Below are 25,391 nucleotides of genomic sequence, written 5' to 3' on the forward strand. Positions count from 1 at the left end.
CCACATAATGAGAAGGAAGAACTCACTGGAGAAGAGCCTGTTGTGAATGACAGCTCACCATGTAAACAACCCACGTTCACGAGCAGTAAAACTAAAGTCTTTTATTGCTACTTATCTACAAGATTTACAACACTACGGATAGGCTCGACCGTTAAGGTCTTTACAAGGCAGATGCTAACTCCTCAGTGACGGCTCTGCTCTCAGGGAGCCCATGTGGGACTAGATATCTTGGCCCCACCTTTCTCCCGAGGCGGGACAAAGCTTCCTTTCGCTCCAATCTAAGGGTCGCGCGGGAAAGATCTACTCCGCCTCCTGTGTCATGTTCAGGAGGTTCCGTGTCAGGAGGAAGGGGGGCAGCCTGCTCAGGCCCTCCACGAGCAGAACTCATAGCGTCTTTTCCCTCGGAGCTCCCTTGGTCTGACCCAGGCTCGACCGTTTGCTCAATGGGTAAAGGGCCAGGATGCGGTATGGCCATCTGTTCAGCCGTTCCCAAGCTAGGTTGTGGGAGGGACGTTTGGCTACAGGGTCGCAAGCATAAATCCTCCTCGTGAGGTGCTGACTCCGTCGGGGCATCAGGCACGACAGAGCCTAATGCTGGGAAGAATTGATGGCAGAAGAAGAAAGGGACGGCGGAGGATGAGGTGGCTGGATGGAGTCACGGAAGCAGTCGGCTTGAGCTTCGATGACTCCGGGGGATGGCGGAGGACTGGAAGGCCTGGAGAAGTGTTGTCCATAGGGTCACGATGGGTCGAACACGACTTCGCGACTAACAACAACAACTTAAATACATGGATAGACCTCTTTATTCAACCATTATTTTAATAATCAAGGGTTTTAGATGTTTTAGGATTTTTTCTTTTTCCTCCCTTCCCAGTCACATTTTCTATTCTTTTCCTCCTTTTTCTGAAGTTCATGATGTGTTGTTTTATATTGTTTTACTAACTGAGGTTTTACATTGTACTTTTATATTTTGTAAGCCATCCTGAGTGCTTGGCGGAAGGACAGGACATAAATGCTTGTAATAAATAATGAATAAACGTATAGATAGATAGATAGATAGATAGATAGATAGATAGATAGATAGATAAAAGGGAGGGATATGAGCAAAAAAAAATTGACTCAGTCCCAGGTGGAGCTCTAGCATACATCTTGCTTTTTGCTCTGGCCATGTCTCAGTGGCATTTTGGTATTATTCAGAACCCCTCTAGGCTGCGCACAAAGGAAAGTTCCCAACAGGAGCTAAAAACAACATGAAAAAGAAAGAGGTCTCAAAGAAGAGAAAGTGGTGGCAGGACAGGGTTACCTAAGCCACAGTAACAATCCAAGAACAAGGAGGAGAACCAGGATGCGAGGATGTATGGATGCTTTTTGGGCCACCGCAAATACCACTTTTCCTACAGAGAGGTCATCCGTGTGCAGGCAAACATCCATGCGCCATGCTGAGAAAATTCCCCCGCACGCATTAACTGCAAGGCGGTGCACAGGCAGATCCCCCCCCCCGCCCCCCAGTCTATCTCCTTTCCGAAGCTGCAGCTTGCTAGCAGACAACAAGAGAGCACCGCAGTCTGCCCACCAGGTGCCCAGCTAAACATGCATGTGTTTCCGGTCCAATCAATCGCTGGCCATAAGCCTCTTTTTTATTTACTTATTTAAACTTTTTATATGCCGTCCCCTTGCTATATAGCCTCGGGACGGCTCACAAAAATAAATAAAGACAAAACAAACAACAATTACAAGTAAAAGCCAGAAACACACTGGCTACACAGTTAAAACCTATAAAAATTAAAAATTATTAAAATATTGTTTGAATAAAAAGGTCTTGGCCTGGCGCCGAAAAACAAATAATGACAGCGCCAGGCGGATCTCTCTGGGGAGCACATTCCACAGATGGGGCGCCACCACAGAGAAAGCCCTCCTCCGGGTACTTTGCCTCCTGATGTCTCTCCCGCAGGGCTCCCAGCGGAGGGCCTCTGCTGCTGATCTCAAGGGGCGGGAGGGCAAATATGGCCGCAGGCGTTCCTTCAGGTACCCAGGTCCTCTTTTCCTCTTCCGGGGCCGAAGTACGGCAGGTGAGGCCTGCAACATTATCATCCAACTGCGTGACGCAGCGTGGGAAAAGAACTGAAGACGGGCGAGATGAACGTCCCCACCTCTTAGACAGGTGAGCTGTCCGGCTGGGACCGCTGCTCCTCCCGTCTTCTCACTACATCTGCAGCCCTCTCACGGTGCCCCGTCCCGTTCTTCAGCCCCAGTTTCCGGCAGGCCCCCACTGCATCCCGCTAAGCCAGGCTGAAGAGAGAAGAGGCACGGGGGACTGCAAGCGCCGTGCAAACCTTCCCCTCCTGTGTTTCAACACCGCGTGGCTCAGAACGAGCAGGACCACGTCTAAGATGCCGCCTTCCAATCAAAGGCAGGTAAGGGGGCTGAAGCATCGCATATGAGAGCACACTGAATAAAACCTAATCAGCTCTTGGAAATTGCTATGTAATTATGGCCTGCCCTCTAGATATGACTGGCCAATGAGTGTTTGCTTCAACTAAGCCATTGCTGTAACCCGTTCTGCAAACAGCCTTGGTGGGAGGGACTGCGTGCTTGCTAGAGCTCGCCTTAATGAGCCTGCAGAGATGTCCTGGCACGTGTGTTTTATTTACCTCTCGGAGAGAGAGGTCAGATAAACACAGGTTTGGTGTGCAAGGTGGAACACCAGAGCAGCCATCCAGAAACACTTAATCTGGAAAAACCCCAGTGGCGTGAACAGAACTATCATGGAGTCGCTGCCTGAAGAAAGCTGCTTGCATTTACAGTGCAGGACTCAACTATGCACGGACCCGGGACTGTATGTTGGGTTGCGAAAAAAAAGCCTCAGACCTCCGCTCCCAACTCATACCTCTTGCCCCAGGCTTGTGCATAGTCTCTTGCCTGGCTGAGTCCAAACTGACCAGGGCATGAGAGTTCTACATGAATTTATTCTCTTCTTCTAGCTCACAAATCATCATTATCATATTAATATTATGATTACATTTTTATACGGCTCCCTGGGCAGTTTCCAACAATAACCATGGTATCATCCACTCAAGTCACCCATCCCAATTCTGACCAGGCCTGACCCTGCTTCGCTGCCAAGACTAGGCAGGATCAGGCACGTCAGGCTACATGAGAAACTGGTACAACTGAGCAGATAGACCACGTCCTTCATATCCTGATTTTGCCAGATTCTTTAATAATGTGTTTCCATCCAGTTCTTGTCCTCAAGCTCCGATCTGTTTTCCCTGCTCTTCCAACAAGCGGCTCACGTGCTCCCACCCGCAGCCTGGCTCACTCCCTGCATTTAGGTAGCAGCTCCTTTCAGGTCCTCGTGCCACTGAATGCTTCTGGCACAGAACAGGAGAGTTGGCTGACTTGGCCTTGGCCTATGCATCGCCTCTCCCGCATTGGCGCTCTCCCTAGCTAAACAATGGAACAATGGACCCTGATCCCTCAATAGGAGCCCCAGGATTCCTTGGCACCGCAACTCTGCCTTTGATGCCCCGTGACGTCCCACCTCCTCTTTATGCCCTCCTTACTCACCGACCAGATTCTCCTCCTCTGCACAGTATCCGAGTCCCTGACACTTTATTGCAATGAACCCTGGGGACATTTAACTTAAATAGACACTAATTCTTCCTTTAGCAGAGCCTCCCTCCATCTCCTGACCTTTCCTTTGCTGATTTTTTTAATCATGGGCACTCAGGAAACTTCCCTCTTACATCCTGCAAGGCGCCATGCACACAGGGTAACAGATTGCGGTTCTTACGACGGCAAACATTTAAAAATACACAGAAATGGTCTCAGATTCCTGAGAGGAGAATGTGAGAGCAATGAAAGAAAGATCAGCCAAAACATTGTCCTGGAGATGCCGGGAGATGAGCAAAGTCACCGCCCTACAAATGTTTCTCGATCTGCTTAGAACGCTTTCTCCCCAGTCCTTGCTTTTGGGTGTATTTAGTATTGTGGAGTTCTGGGTTTTTTTCCAAGCAGTTCCCCCTTTTTCCACACACCAGAGTCTCTCTTCAAAGATCCCTTTAATTCTGCATTGCAAGGTTTTTAAATGAAGTTGCGTTTTATTAATGTTCTGAGAGCTTTGGGCAAAAGTGGGATACAAGTCCAGAATGAACAGAAAACCCACCAGGAAGTTTCGAGGCCTTTGATTTTAATGTCGTTGTGGGTGGAGGAAAACACCTCCGCGTTTGCCTTGTTGACACATTTGCATTCTGTGCTGCACAGAAAGAAGCAGGGTCCTTTTTATACCTCTTTAATGTATGAAAATGTATTTCAGAATCAACAAAGCCCAAGAGAATTTTAAATATGTTGCAAGGGCTTGAAGTAAACTATCAATCTGGCTCCCCAGGAACAGGCAAATCAACAAATATATTCCCTCTTGGCATCCTCCTTTTAAAGAATTCACCGCTGTTCTAATTGACTGCTACTGAAGCAAGTGATTCTATAAATAGGGAAATGGAGAAACAGGACGGATGGATGCGACGCACGGACGGGGGTGGTGCTGGCAGGGCTAGTCCAGGGTAAGCACCAATATGGGCAGGCTGGGCTTGGGAAGGAGAAAAGTTGGCAGAAGATGCTGGGGGAACGAACACCTTTCCGGGGAAAAGCTATTTTGAGCGAGGTAGAGAACGTCAGCCATTTTCTCAAGGAGGAACGGAAAGGTGACGCAGGACCTGATAAAGAGAGCATTCTCTGTCTGGAAGCGGTGACAACCGGTGTTATCAGCCGGAACAGAATACCCAGTACCTTGGAAATTAGAATTCAGCCTCGGTGCAGCACTCTCGGGAGAGAGGTTAAATTAAGCTGTGATCCCGTACCTTGATTTGCAGGGAGAGGAGGCTGCGGCTCAGGACCAGCACGTCGATGGAGCTGACACTGAAGGATGGGCCCAGAAAGGAAAGGCCGACTCCACACTAGCAGGACCAGGGGGTAGCCCCGGCATCGCGTTGAACTGTCAGGACCTATGTCTTCACGGGTTGGCACCTGTGCCTGCTCCCAGGTGAATGATGGTCTTGCAAAGTCCTTCCTTGATTCCCACACACCTTGCTAATAAACACGCACAGGCCAAAGCCCTTGAAGCCTTGTGTGTTGATACAATTTCATCTCAGTCAATCACACTTCTTTTAACACCAGCTGTGTGAAACGTGGGTGTTAGATACTGTACAGGCCACATATGAAATAGAAGACAAAATGAAGAACGGTCCTTTGCTCTCCCAGAATCATGGCATGCCATTAAAAGGAAAAGTCATCCGTCTATTTGGATTTGCATTACTGGTTTGTTTCTTATGGGGGACCAGGCCACTAAATGTTCCATAAATGGGGGTGGTTTAAACAAAGGCATGGCACTGAGACTGGTCTTTGGCGAGCAGTGGCAAACCTAACAAAAGCCAAAACATGTTTGGACCATGCTTGGAAAGCACCAGGCCCCCAGTCTGCCATGAAGCTCGCTGTGTGAAGAGATCCACTCAATATGTCCCAGTTTAACCTGTCTCACAAGACGGTTCTCACGTTTTTCTTCTAAAGGTAGGAGGGAAGCAGACACATCATCCTGCGTTCCTTGGAAGAACTTAGGATAAAAATATAACAAACACTTAAATGCAGAGTCCCTGAACGATGCTCTAGGAGAAACCAATTTCATGGGAGCGGTTTGGTCTCTTCATTTTTACATCTATATCCCCACTTCCCCTTCAAGGAGTTTTGTGAGCCTCTCCATTTTATCCTCCTGACAGGAAGGAAGGTTAAGCTGCCAGTCAGTCGCTGGCCCAGAGTTGGCATGCTAAGCAGCTCTGACGAACCCACCGTCTTCAGAGTTTTTTCCTCGGTGGCTGCAGATGAAAACACTGCTCTGTGTCCACCCACTGCCTTCGTTTCCTTGGAATGATTCTGGACCCTGTCATGGGACACCAGAGGCCTTTGTTGGAAACGAAGACAGAAGAACTTGTAGGCCCCGCTGTCAGCGTCCGGGGCGAGGGCGGCTGACCGACAGAGTAGAGGCACCGGGACCCAGGCAGACAGGGCGAAACAAGTCCAAAGCACAGTCTAAAGTCAAGCCAGGAGCCCATACACAAACCAAGTCGATAGAGATGGGTAGCGTAGTCCAGAGTGAGCCAAAGGTCAGAGCACGGAGGAAGGCAGACCAGTCGAGGAGGGAAGAGGTGCAGGTAGGATGCAGGCAGGATGCTGGAGCAGGCCAGGAAGGGCTTCATCCACAAGAGGAGGCCTTGCTGCCAAGGCAGCTTCTGAGGGGAAGAGCTGGTTCGCATATAGCTCTTCCCCAGGGCTCCCCAGGTGGAACTCGAGAGAGCCTGGCAGCTGCAGTGGGCTGAGGACAGAATCCTGCGCCCACCAGAGCTGCTCTGCCAGCCCTTGGCCGGCAGAGGGAGCCATGACACCCACCTGAGTAGAACCCAGATGCCAGCAAGAGAGTTGTGCTTGCTTTAAGGGGGTACACGAGAGGCATCTTGGCTGGGGAAGACGTCCGGTGAAGCATCACCGCCCACAGCCACCCCACTGCCTTCTGTTCTAACCACTACAACACACTAGTTCTCATTGAGCATGGTCGACACGGATCTACTTATTTGAATGTCTCCTGTCACCACCCTTTCCACGAGACCGTCGTGCAACTTGAAAGATTTCCCTTTCAGATCGGCGTCGAAAGCTGTGAGAAGGCTCCATGGCCTTCCAAGGTCAGGTGGATGCCATCTGGAGGTCGCCGACACAAGCTCAGCCGAACGCAGTCGCACCGCTTGCTATGTGCCAATTACCCGACGCCCACACACCCGCAAGGCGGGTCTGCCAACTGTCAGCGAGGCCCTGGCCATCAGTGGGTGTACTCTGAGCCTGACTGGGCCCAGGGTAAAAGTAACGTTAGAAATTACATCTAATCCATCACAACAGGCACTCACAGGCAGTCAACAAGATCTCTGATAAATTACACAGAGGAAGCAATTCCACGAGTTTCATGATGCTTTAAATCTCCTCAAATCTCCATGTTTAACATCTCTTGTCATGCAATTGTCTAAACGCTGCAGTCAAAGAGAAATACTTTCATACTTGAAGGCTGCCTATTTAGATGTGCCATTAGCAGCCAATGACACACGTGTTAATGGAAGGAGAGACAGCTTTGGAGGCATAACGAAAGGTACTTTTCTCTCTGGATAGATGCCATCGATGCGCTGAGAGACCATCACGGCCTGGATGAACACATCCGGCTGTGATGTGCCTCAAGAGGTTCCCTCTGGTCTCCTCCAAGTCTGAGGCAGGATGCCAACTTGCAGGGGCAACCGAATCTCCTCTCTTGACCCACTCCAGCTTCAGCACCGCATGGAGAATACGAAAGCAGATGTGAAGTGCTTTTTAGAGAGCGTAGGCGAGATCCGACACAGCATTCCAGAGTCGATGCTGACGAGTGCGTGCATGAGAGAGTGTGCTGGGCAGACGTGAATGAATTAGTCCTCATGCTTGTTTGATGGAAATAGGTGGCATTCCTCTCTCTCAGCTCGGCACGTGAGTCCTTCCTTCTGCACAAATGGCTGGAATGCACTGCAGCCCCGTGGCCAGTGCCGCTTACAGAAACCTAAATGACTCTGTCACACAACGCCTTCTCTTCCTTTTTAAAATCTTAAATTAATTTACATAAACAAGCAGTTGCACAAATCCTTCTCATTACGGAGCTAAATAAGCCTCCTTCGGGGTTAAGTAGCAGATAATATCCTTTACTGGTGCCCAAACCTTCTTCCCAGTCGGCATAATCTCCGTTGCTTCTGCTTGACAACCCCAACACAAGTCATTCCAAAGGTTGGAAAATCATCTTGACCCCTGCAGATTTAATTCCAACTGAAGCGCAATTTATATCAATTCTCACTACGAGAAATGTTAAAGACGTCTACTTATTTTATCACGCTTTCTAAAGTAACGTTCATGGAACTGCACAGCCGAGTCTGTAGAACAATAGCCGCCTGCTGCAAAGCTTCCGTCTTCTGCTGGATCGTCTTCACACCCTCCGAAGCTTGCTTGACTTTCAAAAGGATTCAAGTAATGGATAAACAACCAAGCCCAAACAACTGAATTGAGCCGGACAACCCCCTAAGCTCCTGTCCAGGCTGGTGGTTCAGGGCTCCCAGGCGGTTCAGCAAGAAACTTCGAGGGGAGGACTCCTCCCCAGCCCAAAGTTGCAGAAACAGCTACGTACCAAGTTCTCACTACCCTGCACCTGACCCTCCCGACTGTCCCCATGAGTTCCGTGGGCCACCCGGGTTCTTCCGCTGCCCAGGGCAAGCGAAGTGCATTAGAAAGGACTAAAGGTTGCCTCCATCATAATGCTGCCCCTTGCTAGCGGGGTTTAAGATGGGCGTCCAATCCTCCCCTACAAGCACCACCCCGTAGGACTGCCCTCCACACCAGACAAGCGACGAAAACCAGCAAATGCTTAAGTCAATTCTGCACGTGTGTTTTTATGGCTACCAATGATTAATAAGAGCGATCAAGAAAGACGAGACAGCATCCGTTAACCAAGCAGAACCCTCTCTACTCGAAGGACATCGGGCGGCAACAGCATCCAGTGGGATGGACAGGAAAGGTTCAGCCCCACACGGCGAAGGACATGCCCATCTCAGCTCAGCCTTTCCACAGAAAAGCATCGTCCAAGGTGCAAGACTGTTGCATCCCCCCCCCCCCCCGCCGCCTGTGCAATTCCAGGCCCCCGGCGTGCAACACGGGAAGCAGCTCTCTTGCGGAGAATCCCTTCTTTGCTGCCATCTGGTGGGGCCCGGCAGACGGCACGCCATCGCCGCTCATCCTCCCAGCGGTGCCCACCCCAGCGCACGCGGCCCACGCGGCTCCTTTTGAAAGGACTATCTCCCTGCACTGATGGCAGGACCCTTCGAGGCACTCGCATTTGGGGGGGGGGCACTGACCGTGTGTGTCCCCCTTGTGACGAAGTGTGAATGGGGAGTGAATGAATGCTGGTTATCTGCCCCCTACAAGCATGCCTTGGAAAAGAACCCAATTTCAAATGCTCTATGGAAGCCAGGCTCTCTTATCACCCGCTGGTCACCCCCCCCGCTGCCCCCCCATCAGGTGGACTTAAGGAGTTGGGCCAGGCAGGTTGAAGGAAGAAACCCAGAAATGCTGATCAAGTGGCCTCTTGGGAGGGGGGGGCTCGTTAGCATTTCAAAAGGAGGCGGCCAAAAAGCAGTGCAAATGTTTTGCGTTCTGCGTGGGACGTTTAGTCAAATAAACTGGAAGAGGAGCTTTTAGGACAAGAGTTTCTGCAGAGGCTGTGATCCAAGCAGGAGGACCCCTGAGAACAAGATCATGTGGGGAGCCTAAGAATGCACCCCGGGTGGGGCGGGGGGGGTAAATTCGGACTGCAACCCTCTCCGTGCATTCGAGCCAGAGGCCGTGCCGGAACCTCACATCTGAAGGGCTGCCGTTGTCAAGAGGATCTGCTGGTGGGCCAAGGGATCCCGCCTTGCAAGCCTGCCAGGAGAGATCTAGGTTCAGGCTTAAGCCGCGCTGAAGCTGGACTGCCTCCCCTGGTCCGCAGCTCGTGTGCAGCCTTCACTGAGGGTGCCGGTTGATCTTGAAAGCCCAGAACCTCTTGGGACTTGCAGGCAGCCTCAGCGACGCTGAGACTTTTGGGCGTCGCGAATAAGGGTGCCAGAACCTCCTGCCCGTGACGTCCGGGGCTTGGAAGAGCCCCAGAAGAACTGCAGGCAGCCCGTAGGGAGAGAGGAAACCCCATTCCTAGCAGGGTTTAGAGATATATAAACCCTGGGTTTAGAGGGTTTAGAGACCTTTTTATTTAATCAATATTTTAATCACTATGTTTTAATATTGAATTTTATTATTGTATTTGCAGCCAGAGTGGGTCATCAATTTATCTATGCTGTTAGCCGTCCAGAGATGTTAGTAATTGGATGGCATACAAATTTCATAAACAGACAGACAGACTCTATAGATATATAGACAGCCACACCCACATCATAGATTGGCTGCTGCTGTTTTATCATCTGGGACTGCTCAACCCATTTTTAATGCTAATTGTACTGCAGATTATTGTTATACTGTGATTTTTAGACTCCTGTTAGCTGCCTCACTCCGCCTGGCCCAAAGTCACCCAGTTGGCTCCATGGCTGAGTGGGGACTCGAACCCAGTCCCATGCTCTTAACCACTACACCACACTGCCTCTCCAGTTTTTAAGAGGATTTTCTACTTGAGGCTGCTAAGCAGATCCAAAACAGAGAGCTCCACCTTGCTGTCTGGAGCACGGTAGTCCATTACAGTCATTTTAATTACATTTTCTTTATGGCACAACTTCAGTCAGTCTAAGTCTCTCAACACACCTGCCCTCTCATCTTTCCCGCTGACTTGCTCTCCCGGAGGCATTTCCCAGGCGCTTTCGAGACACCCACACACCAGCGCTCACACTGAGACAACCGACAACCTCAGTTTCCCTGGCTACATTATGGGGGCAAACGTATCGTGCAATGCACAGAGAAGTATGAATGCTACCAACAAAAATAATGGCACAATATACTGCTTCACTGCTGCGTACATCGCACTAAAATTAAGATGCAGGAAGGAAGGACAGAAAGGGAAAGAAAGGGAGGGGTGGGAAGCAAAGGATCGAAAGGCAGTTAATTTTTTAAAGGAAAATTCTTATCTTTATATCCCACCACTTTTCCTTCCCAGGAGCTGCAGGGGGCGGGGGGGGGGTGTTGCATATTTCTCCCCCTCCTCTCAATCTCCTCCTCACACCCACAGCCCTGTGAGGTAGGCTCAACCAGAAGGGCTGCATGCAACACTGAAAGCAGACAAGCAGATGTCCCTTCCTGGTACAACTGCAAAGCGATGCGCCCAGAGAAGCCAAGCTCGCGAATCTGGGCAAGCCACCCTTGTGAGAAGACGTCCGACTGGACAGATAAGTCTACCAGGAGAGACAATGCAAAGCGCCAGCACTGAAAACAGACCCTGACTTGCTCTTCTCCGAGAATTCCGGAGGTGAGGTGTCCAAAACAGAAACGTGGACGGAGAGCAACCGTCCGCAGACTTTGCCCGTGAAGGTGAGGAATTTGACCAGCCAGGAGAGCAGTAGCTTGTTCTGAACACAGCTGAAAGCAAGACTGAGCATGAGCTTAAGCAAAGTGCCCCAGACACGCACTAACATGCCTTTGTGTCTGTGATTTTTGCCACTGCAGAATGGCAGGAAGGCTCCTGTGCTTGGAGAGATGCAGGACAAAAGGATGAAGCCCTCTGCACGTTGCGCAGAGGAGAGGGTGCAACATGGCAGGGGTAAAAAGTCCAGGGACCAGGGAGGAGAGGAGGCCATTCAAAGTAGCTCAAAGCCTTCCTCTTCCCTCCGAGGAAAGCAAATGTCACCAGAAGCACTTCTCATCCAGAGCTTCATTCATGGACAGAAAATCGTTACGAAAGTGGATCTGGAAGCCACGGGGTTAAAACCATCATCACGGCTTTCGCAGCTCCAAGAGGCCACGTCCGTCGCCCTGGGACCAAACCAGAAGCCCTGCAGATAAGAAAATAATTTCCCGAACCCTTTGCCACAGGGCCATCCTGCTGAAGCGATTTGGACAAGTTGCGACAAGATATAACACCTGCTGTGCTAGCAGGTGTCACAAGTACGCTCTGTGCCGAAATGCACGAACACGAACGCAACGGCCCAACTCTCACAACTTCGGAAGAGTGGGAAAAACAACGGAGCAAACAGGTGCCGTTTGGGGCTCGTGCCGAGGGAGAGGCGCTGCAGTCCCGGGCCGCGGTTCAGCCCGCGCGTCCCAGGAGAGGCCACCAGTTGCATTTCAGGTCCGATTTCGTCAAGACTTGCCAAGGAAGAAAAGCGAAGAGCATGTGAGAAATGCAGCCAACGACTAGTGTCAAGACGAGGAGGAGGAGGAGAAGCAACGAACTGCCCAGGTAAACATTTTATCACATCCACAGGTACACCTTTCAAGGGGAGCAGGCCCGGCTTGACAATTGGCAGGGCTCTCCTAAATCGTCACAGGCCCCGGAAGTGCCCAGGTGCCAGGCTGAGAACCATCAGGAGCTAGGAAAAGGTGAGGATGCATGGCTGATGAGTCTGCGGGTCTCCCAGAGAGGACCACCGCCCCCAAAATGCTCTTACGAGAAAACAGGACCAGAACATATGGCGTGCAACGCATGCAAACTGCCAGGCTTGTAATTAACCGGTCGGAGCACATGTGGTGCTCTCGACAGCATAAATCTCGCCGCGTAAAAAATGCCATGGCGTGCCGAAGGTGTCAGTCCGCCCTGCAAATCTCTCTTCATTAATGTTTCCTGCCGAGCCAAATGTGTTGTAATGAAAGGACCATTAATGGAGTTACATTTATGACAGTGTTTCTGGCATTCACCTTCCAGGGCATAAATTTATCATCGGCAGCAAAGCTCTCTCAAAACAACTCTCATCAACTTCGGTCAAGGGGCGAGCTTTGTGGTAGCGGGTGATAGAAGTGGAAATGCATCTGGGTAAGAACAGGTTGCCGGACTGGCCCGACAACGGCGTCCAAGCCCCGGGTCGTGCATTTCTCGAGGCCGGGGCCAGAGTTTGCATTGGGAACGAGGAGGATGAACGTTTCCCCCATGCAGGCAAAAATCTGCTGTGCCCACGGTAATCCATGGGTGTGTCGGAAAGCCGGGAGCCAAGTGGATTCTCCCCTGCTTTTTAAGGAGGAGGAGATCACCAAGGGAAGTGGAGCACACCATATTCAGGAAAAGGAAAGGCGGCTGCCCCACTGCGGAATAGAATGCCAGCACCTGGGAATGTGGAAATCAGGGACAAGTTAACCCTCCTTATGCTATCAAAAAACTGCCACATTGCTTAGTTTCTTTGCTTGCATGAGAGAAACCATCACACCGCACAGAGAGAGTGTTGCTGAACCCACCCAGAGGCCGTGGAACTCCTTCTTGACCTGGAGCCCTCCCTTCGATTCGGGCTATAACTCCCAGCATTCATAGCCATTAATCATGATGACTGGGCCTGATGGGAATTGAAGTGCGGCAACTGGAAGCTGCAGGTTGGGAAAGGCTAATCTCAAGGGAAGGTTTCATGTTTTATTGAACTTTTCGCTCCACTCGCGCTTGGTTTGCGGGGTATAAGGTGGCTGCTTTTGGTGCAGGAGGGTCAATTGTTCCCAGGAGGATGCTCTGAACATGAAGATTAAAACTCAGTTTAGGGATCTGCCAATGAGGGAGGGAAAATAGCGCGATTGGTCATGGAAAGTATTTGCAGGGTCAAGGAAACAGTCTGGAAGAGGTCTATAGCTGGATAAATTGATCTCCACTCTTAATTGATCATTGGGTGAAGTGTTCAATCAGTTGTAAAATTCATTCCTTTTCCTGAAAATGTTTCCTCCAAAACTATTTTCTTGTTGCCTTATTAGAAGGCTGACGAGAGAGCAAAATTTGTTTCTTGGAGCCTTGTTAGCTGCCCAGGTTCCGAGTAATCCACCATACTCTCTCGTATAGATTGTTAGCTGAATCATTAGTTAAACTCCAGAGGTTAAACGGCTGATTAATGCAGACAACAAACAAATAGCGATAGTCACATGGTCTGGGTGAGCCGGTTCATTTGCTTCAGCTCTTTCTTGGGGTTCAGCCTGTAGCCCACGCTATCTCAGGAAGAAAAAAGACGGCAAGAAACGAACCGAACCTTAATTTTATGAGGCTTATACAGCATTAGGAAGGTGAAGGAAAGGAAGCCAGAGCAATTGTGTAACGTTCCATGAAAGTTTTGATCCAAAAGAAATGCTTGGGGGAAAAATCAAAGGGCTTTAATGAGTTGGGTATGATTCGAATGAGTGAATGGAGACGACTGAGAAATCGTTCCCATGGTGCTTCTGCTATCTGTTCTGTAGCACACTCTCCATAGGAAAATTTGAGGTCCTGGCTGCTGGATTCTGGGGACAAAATCTGTCTGTCTGTCTCTCTCTCTCATTGTGCCAGCCACCAGGAGAAGGCCATTATCATCTGGCATTGCTCTGTTTAGCAAGAGAATCTGCATGACTCAATCACATACTTTTAGAAAATAAAGAGCTTTGCCCACATTCTTTCTTTGGAGGAAGTGGAGAGGCTAGTAACAAAACAAGCCAGAAAAAGATCTCTTTCCCCCTTTAAGCAAAATGCCTTGGAGGGCCACAATGGAAGCTCCTTATTGAGACCAGGTGAATAGAGGCATTTAAAGCAGCCCGATAAGAAGCAGTGGGAGAACTAAAAATACAGATATGCATTGCAGGGCCCAACTATGTAACGTTAATTAAAAGGGCAAGCTGCAAAGCTCAAGGAAGCTGCAAGCAGCCCTCCCCTGCAGAGGCTGGGGAAAACTTGCACCGCTCTGCTTGAATTCACAAGACATCCTTTTTCTTGTCATAACCACACATAAAAGAGGAGGGCCGATGACATGACGGACAAATGGGTGCTTCTCAGCCCCTCTCCTGCTCCTCTGCCCAGTCTGCTCCAGGCAGATTTCCACTAAATTGTCTCTATTGCACCTTTAAGGCTGTGCTGCGTTTTCCACTCTCAGTGCGCTCAGCCCCCTCGGATCAGAGGAAGGGTCTCTCGAGGCCAGCGCCTGCCTTCGTTCCCCCCTCCCCAGTGCACGCCTGCCCTCTGGCACACGGGGGCCGCTGGAACACGGCTGCCAGGGTGAAGGGCCCAGACAGCCAAGTGTGGCATCCGCCCCGAACGGTTGGGGCACCGTGCTTCCTGTTTACAAGGGTGCAGCCTGCTGAAGTTCAGCGCTCTGCTAAGACTGAACCCCAGTCCTGCCAAGTCCGGTGCCCCAGCTCTTGCGGCTTCCCCGAGACCTGGTTCTTCCCCCACGTTCCCCCCCTGCCTTAAATATCAAGACGGGACGTCTCGGGAAGGGGTCAAGAACTAGGGCCGCTCGGCAGGTGCCACTCCACCAAGGAACAACCCCAAATTCCAATTCACCAAGGTAAGTTGGGGAGGCGGAAGCAAGCTGCATCTCTTCTAGCCAACAGCGCCCTCTCTCTCTCTCTCTCTCTCTCTCTCTCTCTCTCTCTCTCTCTCTCTCTCAGCGATTAGCATCCCACTGCACGGGGCGCCTCGGCATTACCTCCATCTCACTACAGTGTGCCTCGACTTTCTGCACCATTTCCTCCGCCTCCCGCACGCGGAAGCTGAGCTGCGGCGAATGCTCGGACGGGTTCAGCTCGCTGTCGTAGGACTCCAGGATGGCCCGCATTCCATCACGTGCCTGCGGACACAGGGAGGAAGGAGACAAAACGGATTAGCTTCCTGCGCAGGCAGGCTGCCCGTTCAAGGTGGCATGGAAGTTGGCATTTCATTCTTTCTCCCCGACCGGTGCGGCAGTTTCCCCACTGCTCTTTTCTGCTTCTGCACCTCTCACACCAGTGTTGACAATCGTAATTGAGCAAAAATATTGAAACAGGGAATGTGGCTGCTTTAAATGAAGTCTTTAGCTGGAAAGGCACGTCGCACATAAAGGAAAAATTATGCATGATGCAGCCTCTCTCCCAGTGCGAATAAGAAACGAAGGGCGAGGGGAAACCCTGCCCCGAAATAGCTTCTTCAAGACACTTTGGAGGGTGGTTCAAGATGGAAACGCAGGAGCGTGTTACTCTGAAAACAAGAACTGCATTGAACGCTAGCACAAGCCTTCAGTGCAAATATATGGATTTGTGCAAATATAGCGTGGGCCACGTCAAAACAGCATTTTGATGGCATCTTACCAAGCGCAGAGTTCGGTTTTAATAGATTCCCAGTGCAGCGACATGGGCACACAAAGGAATCCTTTAGGATTCTTAAAAATCCAGGCCTGTGTAACATTTTGTTAGTGGTGTTTATACCTGAGGGATTAAGACACCCCTGTTTGTACACAGAATAGGCAGGACAGCCGGTACCCTGGGCGCACGGTGGTCCTCGTGACTCCACAACACAGATGCTGGATGCGAAGCCGAAGAGCACAAACACAGCACATGTGATTGCGTACCTGTGTAATGTTTGCACAGAACAGCAGGTCCAAAACCAAGCCTGGAGCGCCACTGACACCACGGGGCACATGAATGAAGGACTGTGCCGGCACTAACACTCCAATTGAAAAACAAAGCACAGAACTATTCCGTGGCACAGAACGGCGTCGCACCAAAGTGCTTCCTCAACCGCACAACCTCTGCAGGAACAATTTTAAAGACCGCTCTGGCTTGAGACACCTCGAAAGCACACAAATGTCAACAGAGCAGGTGCGTGCTCGCACTGTGGGTGCGTGGCGCATATGCTCCATTGCGAGACATCCTATCATCTGGAAACGGCCTGGAGTGGTGGGTTTGGAGAGGACGGAAAAACAAAAGCTGACTGCAGAAATGAGAAACGGCGGCTTGCGAGCACACTGATTTCTTCCATCAAAGCTCAAAGACCAGCTCGCCCCGGAGTCTGGGGTGGAGGGACGGTGGGCATGGAAACGTTTTATTATGCAATGCACGGAAGGCACACGAGTTTGAATTGCAAGGAAAAGGACGGCGCAAGGAAGGAAGCCAAGCTCAGAGAAATGCTGGGTTGGAAAGACTCTACTCCAACCCAGGCGTGGCCCTTCCATCCTCTTAAGGTCACCCTCTGAGCATCAGCATCAGCGCTTTAGGATTCCCACCCCCCCACCCCAAAAACAGGAAACAGAACCGCTTGGCTGCATCAGTCTGTATCAGGATGGGAGGTGGTGTCGTGTGCGAGTGCTCGGATGAGATTCCCAGGCGCGCACGAGAGATGGAGGGCTCCGGTGGGAATGGCGGCTCAGACTGGGAGGAGGGGAGGGGAGAGCTGACCCGGCCGTGGCTCAGAGGTCTCACTCTGATATGGGAGCTGTTGAGACTAGGGAGGCCCAAACCCTCCCGGTGAGCCAGCCCTGGATCAAAGCACTTCAGGGACAACCACTGAGCCCCCTCCCACTCCTGATGATGGGAAAGAAGCCGGCAGAGAAGAGACTGGGGAGGAGAACTTGGCCCCCCAGGAGACGTGGACGGGAGGTCTCATGGACACACTCACTAGCTGGACCAACGAGGGGCTCAGTGGGAAGAGCGTCGGCACGCCCGCTTCCCTAGCGTGCCCCCCTCCACAGACTGGCCCCGAAGGGCTCATAAGCAGAGCTCTGGATGAACGGGGCAGAGCGAGGGGTCAACTTTCCACCTGGAGTGCGCGTTTCGGAGTCTGTGAATACCTTGGAGGCGACTTATTTTATATTGTTAATTTGTTTTATATTTTGAATGTATTATATTTTAATTTTATGTTGTGAGCCGCCCCGAGGCTTCGGCGAATGGGGCGGCATAGAAATGTTTTAAATAAATAAACAAACAAACAATTCTTTTCATAACTACTGAACTGCTTGCCTCGTTTGGGAAGGGACGCCCAGCTCACGACAGGTGGGAGGAGAAACTGCCCCATTTGTTCCCTACGGTGGGAAGAGCAACAAGCAGGGCCGGGGAGGATGGGGCCTGAGGGCCACTGCTCCGTGGCAGGAATTTGGGACACCCCCATCCCCATTTCACTCCTCACAGTGAGGTTTTCCCATTTCCCCAAGAACAATCGTACCCTCTCCATCGGCAGCTGGTTTGCCACCACGTGTACAGAGTGCTGGAAAAGAGGGCCCTTTCGTCTGACGGAGGAGGAGGAGAACTGTAAGCCGCTTTGAGTTCGCAAGAAAAAAGCGGGATATAAATCAAATAAATAAATACAGCAAGTCCGTGGGTAGAGCAGCCAATAAGGGGCTATTCAGCCTCCGCACAGAATCTTCTAAGCAAGGAGAGTCCATTTCCTCCCGAGGCCGTCTGCTCCACTGTTGAAAAGCTTGTAGCACACGGTCTGACTCCCTTCCTGACTTCCTTTTTCTAACAACTCCACCTGTGTGACAGCCCTTCAAGTACCTGGCCTTTGCCAAGAAAAGTCTTCCGGTCTTTTCTGTCGCTACATGGCACGTTCAGGGTGGGGAATGGAAATGTCAGCGGCATCTTTGCAAAGACGGGAGATTCTTCGCTGCGTGAGGAACATCTCGTGATTAGTTGGGCGATGAACTATTTGATGTACTTTCCATTATATCAGTGAGACTTAACAGGCAGGGAGCGCCAGGTGAGGCCAAATAAGAGGCGACCGTCAAGCGGAAAAAAGCAAGCAGAAAGATCCCCGGGAAACTCTTTGGCGCCATCACTTGCATCCCTGCAAGGTCAGCCAAGCTGAAGAAAACTTTGGAACTGCAAAGGCAAATACTGATGCCGGAAAATGAAGAAAAAGCTACACGGACTGCCATCCGGAGAGCTTCTCTCTGTATACTCTTTATATGATGTTCTGATGTGTTTATATTGTTTTTGGACGTGCTTGATGTGTTCTTTCCCAATTTGACCCATTTTGCTCGTAGCAGGAACTGAGGGGTAGGCTTGGAAAAGGGGGCCAACCAGCTTTCCCCTGGCCTTGCCCACTACTCCAACTGGGGGACGGCACAGGCCTCTAGCACAACGATCCCGAAATCTCACGTTCCAAGGGGGTCAACAGAAAGGTCACATGGAGAGCACGCCCGAGGAAAGGAAGCCATTCGATATCCCCTGGAAGAAGTGGCACCGAAGCTCCGAGAAAAGGGGAAAGGGCCTTCCCAGTCACTGCACCTCACCTTCGGAATTCTCTTCCAAAGGAGGTGCGCCTGGCACCCACTTTGTCTTGCTTTCCGCACCAAGTTAAGGCTTTTTAAATCTAGTATCTGTTTTTAAATGGGAGAATTGATTTGTTGCTGTATCGGTTGTCATCACTGGCTACACTGTGTTTATTTTGCTCCTGTTCCCATTTATATGGTTGTATTCATATTGTATTTTCATTCTACTGTGTTTTATGGTTTGCTTGTTGTCATTTATTGTTATTTATATCTATATTATGCAGTGAGCCACCCAGCGAGCCTCTGGCGAGAGGTGGCATACCAATGTGAGAAATTATTGAAATAATGATAAACGGAGCACAAGATCTGGGCCAGATCTGCCTCCAACGTCTCCGCCTGAGGCTGCCGTCTCGGCTCACTTCGCGGCAGGCCCAGCCCTGTGGACACTCCCAGGTAGCTTTACTTCCAAGCACGGGAAATCAGCATCCCGTGTCAGGGTCCATGGAACTAGGACAGCAACAGCGGCCTCGCCGTAGCTGCCAGACTCCGTGAAGGCCCTTTCTGATCTAAACGCCCTCCTCTCGCAGATGCCCGATGAATTATTGAGCTAAGCCCGTCCAGGCTTGCTATCTCAACCATCCTGAAATGCTTCTCCTGTTGGCTCCCCCTCAGGGGACGAAGCCGGTCAGGAGGTGCCATGAATGCGTGTAAGGGAGGCTGGCGAAAGAGTCGGTCGCCTTCACCTGCCCCACCTGAGAAGAGCCGCCTTTCAGAAGGGCTAGTGGAGATACCCACAGGCCATGTCCAGATTCTGGGGCTCCTTCCAGCACCTGGCTGTCAAAACATCAGCCGCTTAATAACCTAGGAAGGCTGAGGAAGAGCACACAGGTGGTGTGAAAAGGAAGGTGCGAATACCTGCAGGAAACGCTGTGGAGCTGTTCAGCGTCGTCTCGGTGCTGAAAGGTCAGACCGGAAAGGTTGGCGACGGCTCGTCGGGTGAAGCCAAAGGACAGCTCCGGGCGAAAGGAGCTGAGTTAATGAAGGGGAATGGGGAAGGCTGCTGCCTTCACACGCGGCCAGAAGGACTGGCATTGGCGGCTACTCCTTCGGCTTCAAAGCACCTTTGCAAAGAAAGCTATGAAAGGCACCAATAGGTCAATACAGCCTGCCCGGTGTGGGCACCTCACGCCTCCCAATGCGGCTGAAAGCGCTTTAATCTCAAGTATGCAGGCTTCAAAGCATGTTTCTCTCGTGGCGAACAATAAATATGCTGCCATTTGGAATAAGAGACTAATTGGCACGCCCTTTACTGACACTGGACGATTGGACGAACCTTTACTAAAAGCGACGGAGCTGATAAAAAAGGGATGTATCTCCCACCGGTTTCTTTGCCGTCTTCAGGTGTGAAGATTGTACAGACGGACAGGATGTTACAAGCGCAACGCCCTGCACACAGCGGGGCAGCCCCACAAAATCCAACTGCACCTCTTCATCCACCAATCCAAAAATTGCTTCCCCGGGGGCCTCTTTGCAACTGCTCTTAGCAAAATTGGGGTCAAGAGACAAACGGCCGATAATGAGATCCCGGATTGCTACCATTAACCAGACAGTGACACCTGAAAGAGAGCACAAAGCAAAATGCGCCGGGAGAACGGCTCCATGAGAACCCTGGATGAGCTCCATGCAGTAGCTCAGCCGTCTCACGGCGCCCTCTTCGAGAGAGCTGCTCTTTCAACATGCCATTTAGCTAGGGCCTTCTTGTGACCGAGCCAGGAAGAAGTCATTTAGAACAGTACAGACCGTAATAGTCAGGAATATAGAGTCGCTGTGGGGAGAAGGGTAGGAGTGGCGAGTTTGGATCATGCCAGCCAATTCTTATCCTACAGCCTCATAGCCCAGCTTGGCTGACGGGCTGCACTGAGGGTTCCTCCTTATTCAGTTGCCAAGATCTGCTGACAACAAGCACGTCCTGACCTGTCGAGGAGGAGAGAGCCCTCCTCTCTCTGGTTCCGAATATCAAGTATGACCAGGTTCCTTGGATTTCCCCAGCTGCCCAGACCTTTCGGACCTATGTGACGATTCGCCATGTGGCTTTTCAGTCGCAAAGTTGTGCCCGACTCTTCGCGACCCCATGGACTGCAGCCCACTGGGCCCTCCTGTACCCCACTGTTTCCCAAAGCTCACCCAAGTTCATGTTCATCGCACCAGTGACACTACCTAGCCATCTCATCCCCTGCCGTCCCGCCTCCTTTTGCCTGCAATCCTTCTCAGCATCATGGCCTTTTCCAACGAGTTCCTTCCTTCTCATTATGTGACGATTCTCTCTACCTCGAGTCAATTACTTGTGCTTTCCATGAAACCAGTAAGTCAACAAGGAAGGACTGCTGCTAAGCTTCTCTTTTAATGTCTTGCTCTGGGGTCAAATTATCAACCTGTAGGCCAGGTCCCCACCCCTACAAAATGCAGAGGCTCTCAAGGCCAAGCAAGAATCCGACAACAGTGAAAATACAGTGGCCGATTTTTTTTAGAAAAAAATTGTACAGTTTGGTATCTATATGTGTACACTGAGCTAGACTCCTCTTGCATATTGTCCTGCTCTTGGTTTGCATTCACACCCTTCAAAGGTGTGTGCTGTTTGACAGCACATTTCTAATTAGTTGTAACACACACAACCAAAATCAATGAAAACAAAATTAAAGTTACAAATCTAACTAAAGTCAATCAGATACCCGGGGAAAACTTGTTCCTGGGGTAAAGTTTATCTAGTGTCATAATTTTATTGAAATCCTATATCTTCCTATTGACTTTTATCGTTTCAAGCTAGATGCAAGAGTTATCATTATTAAGAGCCTCCGTTTTGCTTGCCGGCCCAAGGAGGGCCTCTTCCTTTTATAAACAAGCTGTAATTGTCTCCTTTATTGATCAATAAATCTCTAAACTGACTCATTTCACCACAGTTCTATTATATTATGTTCTCGGCACCATTTTCCGAGTGAAAATATAGTATTTTCCTCCTTTCCTTTTTTTAAAAGAGAGATGGTTTTGTCATTAACAAGAAGAAAGCAGAAACTGCACCAGTCAGCTTTCATAATGACTTTTTAATGACAAATTCTAGTCACAGTTAAATCTGCTTTATTTCCGCATGAGTGAACTTCAACTATTCATCCTAAAACAAACTCACAGCTCACTTGCTCAGGCAGAAAACCAAAGTACCGCTTTGCAAGGTGGCATTGTAACAATGCTTTCTACTCGGCACCCCATCCAGTGTGGAAGCGGCTCCTTCCCTACCGTCACAGCTGCATTTTGCTTAATTAACAATGTTTTAAGGAGAATATCAATAGACTGTTTCATTGGGAGGAAATCAAGAAAGTACTTTCCTCCCCCAATTATTCAAAACAAGAGATCTTCAGCCAGGAAAGAGAAGTGCCTAGATTCGAAGGGCGATGGTAAAAACTCAAAATGACGGAAGGGAAGATGGTTTTAACGTTTTCTATCACCTCTTTGCCTCAAACAATGCCTCAACACTGATGGAGATTGCAGGAATCAATACCGGAAGAGAAGGCTGGTCCCAGGACTATCCCAAATTGTGGTTTGCATCCCACTGCTGGTCTAAAAGGCAATGATCATCGTACTTGACCCTGCATTCTATTTATTTCTTCTGATGACCGAAATCAAGGCCTTTTCAATCCGGCCGGATTACTGGATACACTACCAAATGCCTGGCTTAGGGCCACGACTTCCACAACCAGAAGCTGGGGCAGCCTTCTCATTTCTCCCTAAAATTCCCCCATTAAAGGAGCTCCTCTCAGTGGACTGAGCCAAGTAGGTCCTGCCATTTTCCTCACACAGTTCTGATTTCAACACCGATGCAAGTATTGGTGGGAAAAGGCTAATAAACATTGGGGCTGGTTGTTCTCTAAATCAAAGCACTTATTTAACTCGTAATAAGCAGACCACTGTGATTCCAAGCATTCACTTGGCCTACATCATAACTAGGAAAAGATTGCTTGGAAGAATATGCCGTGCAAGGGAAATGTCATTTACTCAAGGCTATGCTCTCCAACCAGGGCTATTCCACAGGAATTCCACAATGTTATACACCTCCGGCACTGGATTTTCCTCTCTTGCTCCAGCTGACACCTCCTTCCAACAGTACAAGCATACACAAGCAACTTCCATTCCCATCTATTCTTCCTACATAACATATCCAACCACCTTCAATGCGGAATGTCCAAACCAGCCATTAAAGTCTTGTTCTCCCAGCATGTGCAGGGAATAAAACCAGTCCTGCTTGCATTTCTCTCCCTCTCTTTCAGCACAAGGCTTCACTGCAGAACAGGTCCCCTAAATCCTTTGTACGTCTAAAAATGGAAGAACTTCGACCTACTAACTCACCTTGCTAACTCACCTCTTATGGAAGAAGATCAAGAAACCAAGCAAAGCCAATGCAACTATCGACGCAAAACTCAAGACAAGCAGAACCAAATTTTGCAACCCCGAAAAGCACCATCCTGGACTGATTCAGGGACTGAGACCTTTGAAGAATAAAGCCACGGGGAACTGACCGGGATAGCGAATGGTTACACAAGTTGTAGGGTTTTGAATCAGCGAGGCTTCCAAGTGTAAAAGAGCAGCTATCCCCAACCCATCTGGTGTTGACGGTCTGCCTAGCTATACGTAGGATTGTTTACACATGTGAAAATCTGCCGTGTTGCCAAAGCGTTGGATCGTTTCCACCAGCAGAAGCGCTTTAGCCCTCAGTCAGGAAAGCTCAGCCTCTGAAAGTTGCCAGGCCTGCCCTTCATTCTTTAATTTGAAACGTGCCAACGCCACCATTTTACTCAGAAGTTCAAGGTAGCCAGCATAATTAAAACAGTATTTTTACAATACAAACCAAAATCATTTTAACTGGTGACAGACACAGTAAACATAAAAAACAGCTGCAAAACAAAGTAGCAATGGAGCAACCATCAAAACGCTCGAATGATTCCAAACCAGGGAGATTCCAAACCACAAGCTGACATCTTGCCAAACACTCTCCTAACAAGGCGGAGCTGGAGCAGTGCTGAGCTTTCGGGAGAGATGAGGGTCCCCGAAGGGAGGTCGCTGAGAAAGCCCCCTGTGAGTCCTCCACATCTCTGAGCAGAACAGAAAAATACATGGCTGAAGCCCTGGAGAACCTGCACGTCCACTCTGGATGGACAAGAAGGGGCTGGAAGGGTTGACAGTCTGACTCAGAACCAGGCTAAAGATGGAGAGGGGACCTGCAGAATTTTGCAGCCCTGAGTTCCACACACCACCCAGAAGAGGACCTCCTACTTCCAGCAACCGTGAGCTTTGTCGCAGTCAGCCCTTGATACCAACCAAGCACGAGGCGCTTGTTTGTCCTTTCGATGGCTGCCCCCGTTGGGTGGGTTCATGAAGCTCTTCCCGGATTTTGGGAATAATCCCTGATTTTCTTCTGGTAGAAACGGAGGTGGAGATGCTGCTTTGAGGAAGAAATGACCGTCTGTTCTAAAAGCATGGGGAACGAGCAAGTCAAAGTGAAAATCCTACAGCAAGGCACAATCAGGATGAAAAGTAGATACAGAGCCTGATAAGAAGCTGGCCATTGTTCAAAAAGCGAATGGAGACGTAAGAAAGGGAGAATAGGATTTTGCACAGCAGTGTGTGTGTGCGTTGTTTTTAAAGGTGCGAAAGGCACGTCGAGTCCTTCCCTCAGATATGTATGCCCCAAGGAAAGCGTCTCAGGCTGCTGGTTCTTAGGAGGCTGTTCTAAGAACGGACCACAGATCAGATCACCAAAAGAATTTTCAAAGTCCGGGAATGTTAACGGAATCACCGTCGGGAAGACCTGATCAGAGAAGAAATAGCTCCTGGAGTCATTTGGGAAGAGCTCTGCGAACAGATGCGTGCAGTGAGTAAACGGAAGATCATAGCTACTCACTCAGGTTGTCTACCCCACCTGGATGTCACACACGCTCACCCCGCTGCCGTGCTGACCAAGGGGAGCCTTCGCTGCAGACATGAAGCAGAGCAATCGCAAGACAACCGCAGATCCCCTGGTGCTGGAACTTACCTTTTCTGGGCCCCTACGAGGAAAGGAAGCTACAGGGATCCCGCAGACCGTTCCCATCTATCTAGTGGATTCTCACGGAACAAAATGAACATCAGGACTGCCATCTGTCCTGGGCAAAGGTGCCGACTGTCACTCAATGTCCTGGATGTCCAAGCTCAGCATAAATTGAACCCTCCCACAGTACTGCATCTGGGCCAAGGAAGTGCCCCGCTCTGCTTGCTGGTGGGGGCCCAGGAGCCTTCCCATGTCCTTGCCACACACAGTGGCCACGGTGTCCCAGCCCTGGCTCATCCCCTGCCCTCCTAAGGAGAAGTCACTCGGCCACGTGTGACCAATGCCACGCCCAAGAGGTGAGTGTGACTTGAAACGTCCACATATAAAGCTCAAGATTTTCTGAAGCAACTCTGACAGGCTCAAATGCACTTCCCTTGGAAACTGCTCAACAATAGGATCTCGTTCATTAGATGAGCAGAAACACATGCAAACTCCATCTTTCCTCTTTGGCGTTCACGGAGGAAGAGGCAGGCCAGGCGGTTGCAAACTGGTTAACTAACAACTGGAGGATCCTTCGGTGAGTGAGATGGAGATGCACATTCACCAGGCAAGAAATCTCGGATTTCTTCAGA

General features: G+C 50.1%; 1 protein-coding gene across 1 annotated transcript in view; it reads right to left on the reverse strand.

The window, feature by feature from the left end:
• MAD1L1 (mitotic arrest deficient 1 like 1) overlaps positions 1–25,391 on the reverse strand; it is a 365,974-nt gene that overhangs the window by 205,998 nt on the left and 134,585 nt on the right. The window contains exon 12 of the mRNA XM_044433287.1: positions 15,153–15,293. Within this exon, the coding sequence (XP_044289222.1) occupies positions 15,153–15,293 (141 nt within the window). The remainder of the gene's footprint in view (positions 1–15,152; positions 15,294–25,391) is intronic.

This window comes from Varanus komodoensis, unplaced genomic scaffold (assembly GCF_004798865.1).
Source record: "Varanus komodoensis strain SLA01 unplaced genomic scaffold, ASM479886v1 scaffold26, whole genome shotgun sequence".
NCBI lineage: Eukaryota > Metazoa > Chordata > Lepidosauria > Squamata > Varanidae > Varanus > Varanus komodoensis.